At 43.2% G+C, this 6,920-nt stretch overlaps 1 protein-coding gene across 1 annotated transcript in view; it reads right to left on the bottom strand.

Moving 5' to 3' along the window:
* Positions 1-6,074, bottom strand: part of GLE1 (GLE1 RNA export mediator) — a 20,309-nt gene extending 14,235 nt beyond the window's left edge. The window contains exons 1-2 of the mRNA XM_081802657.1: positions 5,880-6,074; positions 549-923 (exon numbers count right to left, since the gene is read on the bottom strand). Coding sequence (XP_081658783.1) covers positions 549-923; positions 5,880-5,978 — 474 coding nt within the window. The 5' untranslated portion in view covers positions 5,979-6,074. The remainder of the gene's footprint in view (positions 1-548; positions 924-5,879) is intronic.
* Positions 6,075-6,920: the final 846 nt, after the last annotated feature.

Raw genomic sequence — 6,920 nt, 5'->3', positions numbered from 1 at the left:
AAAGATTTTATTTATTTATTTATTTGACAGAGAGAGATATAGCGAGAGCAGGAACACAAGCAGGGGGAGTGGGAGAGGGAGAAGCAGGCTTCCTGCAGAGCAGGGAGCCCGATGTGGGACTTGATCCCAGGACCCTGGGATCATGACCTGAGCCGAAGGCAGACGCTTAACGACTGAGCCACCCAGGCGCCCTTTTTTTTTTTTTTTTTACAAATTACAGAACCAATGATAAGGTACATACATTTGGAGAACAGGTATGAAATTTACTGTAAGCCTCCAGCAGCCAACACAAAAAGGGAGACCTGATGAGTTAAACTCATGCAATGTTCATGAGAAAAAACAAACCAGTTGCTCATGAAATTAATTGCTATTCTTGGTACTAAGAACAGAGGGGACTCTCTCTCTCAGCTCTTCGTTAAGAGAACACTGCATGATGTAGTGAATGGGGTCCCTATGACAGCTACAAGAGTCATCATGATCTTCCCCAGGGTAAGGTCACTGTTGTCTGACAATGTTAAACACTTCAACTTTTTAAAAAAAGATTTTTACGTAATCACTACACCCAGTGTGGAGCTTGAAGTCACGGTCCTGAGAGCAAGAGTCGCACACTCCACCACCACATGAACCAGCCAGGGGTCCCTTAAACACTTCAACTTTTCAGCCACCTCTACCTCCTGTCTTAAGCTGAACATAAACCTTACCTCGGCTCCATCTGGTGTTGCTGAGGAGGATGGTGAGAAGGCAGGGGTTCTGACAGGAGATCTGGGAACACATGAAGGTTGGTCGAGGGTGGAAGTGGATCTAGAGGATGCTGAGGTCTCAGAGGAAGGTGGGTTCTCTTGTGTGTGGGGTAAGACATGGTCTACCACCCATCCAGAGTAGGAAGACAGCTTGGGAAGAGACATACATTCTTCCAAAACATCCTAGAGAGAAGAAGAAGGTGAAGCCCAACTTGCATGTCAACTGATTCAAGCAATCAAAAATAATTCTGTCCTGGGGCGCCTGGGTGGCTCAGTCGGTTAAGCGACTGCCTTCGGCTCAGGTCATGATCCTGGAGTCCCGGGATCGAGTCCCGCATCGGGCTCCCTGCTCAGCAAGGGGTCTGCTTCTCCCTCTGCCCTCTTCCCTCTCGTGCTCTCTGTCTCTCATTCTCTCTCTCAAATAAATAAAATCTTTAAAAAAAAAACAAAAAAAAACAAACAAAAAAATTCTGTCCTTATTTTCCACTATCTGCCTTACTGGTTATCTAAGAAGGCCTGAATACATACATACATACACACATACCAAAGACCCAATCTAATTGTACTAACAATCAGACACGAAGATAAAAAAAAAAAAAAGAAACTACTTTAAGATTTTATTTATTTATTTGACAGAGAGAGACACAGCGAGAGAGGGGACACAAGCAGGGGGAGTGGGAGAGGGAGAAGCAGGCTTCTCGCTGAGCAGGGAGCCGTATGCGGGGCTCGATCCCAGGACCCCAGGATCACAACCTGAGCCGAAGGCAGACGCTTAACGACTGAGCCATCCAGGCACCCCAAGAAAGTAGTTTCTTTTTTTAAAATTTAATTTTATCGTTATCTTAGTCACCATACGTTACATCGCAAGTAGTTTCTTGGTAATGACCCTGACTAGCATCCTTTTACAACATCAGACTAAATAACTATAACCACAGAAAAAGGAATGACACACAAAGACGGTCATTACAGCATATTCGAGGGGCGCCTGGGTAGCTCAGTCGTTAAGCATCTGCCTTCGGCTCAGGTCATGATCTCAGGGTCCTGGGATTGAGCCCCGCATCGGGCTCCCTGCTCCGCAGGAAGCCTGCTTCTCCCTCTCCCACTCCCCCTGTTTGTGTTCCCTCTCTGTCAAAAAATAAATAAAATCTAAAAAAATTAAAAAAAGAAAAAAGCATATTCGAAAGCAATCTAAAACATCAGAATGGAAAAGAACACAGGGAATTTTGACCTAAGCTACAGTATACACAATCAGGGGATATTAGTCATTTAAAAGTACTGAATGTGGGGGCGTCTGGGTGGCTCAGTCGGTTAAGCAAGCGTCTGACTCTTAATCTCAGCTCAGGTCTTGATCTCAGGGTCGTGAGTTCAAGCCCCACGTTAAAAAAAAAAAAAAAGTACTGATTGTGAATCCTATGTTAACACCATACTTCAGATTCAAATTTTCCCCAGTTTTATTGAAAAATATTTGATATACATCACTGTATAAGTTCAAAGTGACAGTATGATGGGTTGATTTACATATATATTAAAAGATTACTACAATAGGTTCAGCCAACATCCATCTTCTACTACAGATACAACACAAAGAAGAAAAGAAAAAAGGCAAAAGAAAACCTTTCTCCTTGTGATGAGTACTCAGGATTCACTCTTAAGATTCACTCTTAATTTTCCAATATATCATATAATAGTGTGAGCTACAGTCACGTTGTACATTACATCTCTAGTATTTATAACTGGAAGTCTATCTTTTTTTGTTAAGTTTTTTTTTTTTTTTAAAGTAATCTCTGCACCCAATGTGGGGCTCAAACTCACAATTCCAGGATCAAGAGTCACATGCTCTTCTGGCTGAGCCAGCCAGGTGCCCCTTGGAAGTGTGTATCTTTTGACAACCTTCCTCCCATTTCTCCCTCCCCCAAGATTCAATTTTAAGTGAAAAACCAAGAGTATAAATGTCTACAATTATATAAAATTAAAAAAAATGCTAATACACTGAAAGACATGAAGGAAATATGCTAGAAGTTATGCTTGGGTGACGAGTGACATATTTCTCCTTGTTCTAATTCCCTAGATTTAATTTTTAAATTAAATAATTTTTATTGTGAAAATTATAATTTTTTATGTGAAAATAGCATGTAAAAATAGGCATGGGGGAGCCTGAATGGCTCAGTCGGTTAAGCATCTGCCTTCGGCTCAGGTCATGATCCTAGGGTCCTGGGATGGAGTTCTGCATCAGGCTCCCTGCTCAGCGGGGAGTCTGCTTCTCCCTCTGCCCCACCCCCACCCCGCTCTTGCTCTGTCTCGCAAAAATAAATAAATAAAATCTTTAAAAAAAAGGGCATGGACAAGTGGTTACTGACATAAAGACCAATGGCTTAAAGCAAATGGGATTTATAATAGAAAGCCTATAAAACAAGTTCTAGCAACCCTTTAATATGTGTGTGGAAAACTTATTCAACTCTACCAGTTAACTATTATCTCTATGTAACTCCCATACAGTGCTTCAAACCAGAGAAGTTTATTACCATTTCACCGCAGTTAAAAGACACAGCAATTCTGGCTGAGAACTTGCAATGTCAGGAAAATATTACCAGGAAATATGGAAAAATGGTACAATAGTGCTTAAGAGCAATGAGTTTAGAACCAGCCCTTCTCAGCTTGAGTTCCATCCCTGCACTCCACTTATCTGTATAACCATGAGCAAGCTACCTAACCCCTCTGTGCCTAAGCCTCATCACTTCTAAAACAGAATAATAAAGGATCCACCTCAAAAGATTTGGAGAGGATTAAATGAATAATAGATATGAACGGCCTAGAAGAATACCTGGCACACAATAACTACTCAAAAACTGCAAGTTATTATTTTACCTAGATCAGTGGTTCTACAGCAGGATCACTTTTACCCCCTAGAGGACAGTTGGCAATGTCTGGAGACATTTTTCGTTGTCACCACTGGGAGGGTGCTATTGGCATCTAGTTGGTGGAGGCCAGGGATGCCATTAAACATCTTGCTATTGCAAGACAGCAATAGCAGCCCCTCACAACAAAGAATTATCCGGCTCAGCCCAAAGTCTCAATAAATGCTGCAGCCAAGAGATATTGATCTAGATCACAGGTATACATCCCATGTGCACTAAACAGATACTCAATCCATGGAAAATAATCCAGACACAGAAGCAAACAGGCTATATGTACACTTTATAAAGTAATGAGACTCATTTTCAAGACATAATGGAAATAATGTTGAGACAACACTCTTTTCCTCATTCCTTACACCAAAATATAGTCCAGGGCCAAAGTTTTAAATGTAAAAAATAAAACCATAGATACAAAAAACACCATAAACATAAAAAAATTTCAACTGACAAACCAGAAAAAATATATGCAATATATATCACAGATGAAGGGCTATTGTTATCCTAACACATAAAGAACTTGTAAAATTTGGGGTGGAGAAAAATTCCAATAGAAAAATGAGCAAAAGACATAAACCGCCAATTCACAGATAAAGATATAAAATTGGCTCCCGATGGGGCACCTGGGTGGCTCAGTCAGTTAAGCTTCTGCCTTCAGCTCAGGTCATGATCCCAGGATCTCGGGATCAGTCCCACATCAGGCTCCTTGCTCAGAGGGGAGCCTGCTTCACTCTCTACCTACCACTCCCCCTGCTTGTGTGCATGTGTGTGCGCGCTCTCTCCCTCTCTGACAAATAAATAAAATCTTCAAAAAAAAAAAAAAAGATTAAAATTGGTTCCTGAATATATGAAAAAATGTTCAATCTGAATAAAAAAAGGCACTGTAAAACAATCCTAAGATCTCATTCTACCCACTAGATAAGCACAAATTAAAAGTATAACAATGCATACATTCTGTTGACAAGGCTGCAGGCAAAAAGGCACGATCATGCATTGTTGATTGGAAGGCAATCTGATGCATCCCTAATGTGGGGCGGGGGACATCTATGTTTACCTTTTGACCCAGCAATCTCAAATCTCAGATTTTATCCTGAACACACACACAAGGGTACAAGCAATGGATTACAACTCACTGAATAAAACAGGAACCCAGGTGTACATGATAATATAAATAATTCATTAAACAGGGGAGAAAAGAAAGCTCTTCCTTACAGTAGAATGCCAACTACCAAGCTTGGAAGGAATGGTGGATATTAAAGAAACGCCCATTTGGTTACCTCACAGGGGTGACTGATTCAGGCAGAAATAATGAATGCCAACCGTGGAGGTTTGACGAGTTACAGGATACTAGTGTAATCTTGGATTACCTCCCCACAAGATACTAATCAGTTACAAAAGGAAAAATGCCCCATTTTAAGTGCAGCTATCTGGCAGGTAACAATGTGACCAGGTGATCAAGGTTAGGATTCCCAGTGTTGGGATGGGTTGCAGCATATGTGTGCTTCCTGATATGAGTGAGAACACAGCATCATTTCTACGGTATTCCTGCCAAAAATGCACAGCGTGACTACACCAGACAGACCCACCCTGGGATTCATCCTACAGAATGCAAGTTATGTATTCCCTAAAACTGCCAGGGATATTAAAAGACAGGGAAATGCTTTAGAACGTGTAAATAGACAGGACAACATCCTATCTATAATTATCAGCAACTTGGGTACAGGAACTATGCCTGAGCCTTGTCTACAGCCCTGCAGTCTAGTGCATGGGTTTGCAAATTCTAGGTACAGGAACCACGCCACCATTAAACTTTCCAAGTCTGCCCAATGTCATCTAGAATTTTCGTCTTTTCAATAGTTTAGGTCATATTAATCGTTCTCCGCTAAATCTCCTAGCACAAGAGACGTGCAGTAAATAACTGACCCCGAGAGGGTTGCTTTGACAACACAGCGGAGGCGCCTAACTCTGACTCTGACTCTGGGAGTGGCAACGAAGCCTTTAGAGAAGAGCACCTTTGAAATAAGAGCTCCCTGAAAGGCGAGAATAGGCAGGAGAGAGCAGATACTCTAGGACACGGAGATGCACACACGGGAGTCAAGAAACAAATGCGGGTTGTCAGAAAAAACGCACGTGTTCCCAGCGCAAGACTTGCCAAGGGTTAGGGAACAGCAGGGTCCCGTGGCCAGGAGCCGGAAGGGCACCGCCCACTCCGGGGCCCCCCGCTCACCTCGCCCCGCAGCAGCCAGTCGCGGTGGTAGCGGAGTCGACCTTTGTCGGAACTGCGCAGTGCCTGCAGAGTCTCCCAGCAGCGACCCTCAGACGGCATGGCCCACCTGAGGGAGCTTTTCAGAGTCTCTGCTTGTGACAAAACTTGTCCTCGAATCAGCCGCCCGGAAACGGGCCCTAGCTTCCGCTTCCGGGGCGCGCACGCAGCCGCGCAGCGCAATCCTGCCCCTAACGGCTGCGTAGCCCCGCCTCCCGCGCCGAGCCCGCTCGCCCGCGCGCTTGTGCGTAGGGTTTGGTCCCTACCCTACTTCTTTTGCTTGCAGGTAGGATCGGGATCTTTTGAAGGCTGGAGTCTCTGGATTGCAGAAATCCCAGTATGTTTTGATGAGGATGTGGAGAAATTGGAACATTGCTGGTGGGCTCTAAAATGGGGCAACTCCTGTGGAAGACAGCCTGGCAGTTCCTCAAAAGGTTAGCGTTACCATTGACCCAGCACTACTCCTAAGTGTATATGTATATACCCAAAGAAATGAAATATCCATCCACATAAAAACTCGTAGAATGGGGGCGCCTGGGTGGCTCAGTCGTTAAGCGTCTGCCTTCCGCTCGGGTCATGGTCTCAGGGTCCTGGGATCGAGCCCCACATCAGGCTCCCTGCTCCGGGGGAGGCCTGCTTTTCCCTCTCCCACTCTCCCTGCTTGTGTTCCCTCTCTCGCTGTGTCTCTCTCTGTCAAATAAATAAATAAAATCTTAAAAAAAAAAAAAAGAAAAAAAACCTCGTAGAATGTTCGTAGCAGCATTACTCATAGTGGCTAAAAAGTGTAAACACAGATGTCCATCAACTGATGAGTAAATAAAATAGGGTGTATTCATACAATGGAATATTATTTGGCCATAAAATGAAGTGTACAATGCATGCTACAACATGGATGAATCTTGGAAAACATTATTCTAAGTGAAAGCACTGGTCACAATATTGTATGATTTCATTTTTATTAAATGTCCAGAATAACAAACATATCCTTAGAGACTTAGTTAGTGA

Source organism: Leptonychotes weddellii, chromosome 14 (assembly GCF_054177405.1).
Source record: "Leptonychotes weddellii isolate Sample4059 chromosome 14, ASM5417740v2, whole genome shotgun sequence".
In the NCBI taxonomy this organism is placed as follows: domain Eukaryota; kingdom Metazoa; phylum Chordata; class Mammalia; order Carnivora; family Phocidae; genus Leptonychotes; species Leptonychotes weddellii.
This window is presented reverse-complemented; position numbering and strand designations above follow the sequence as displayed.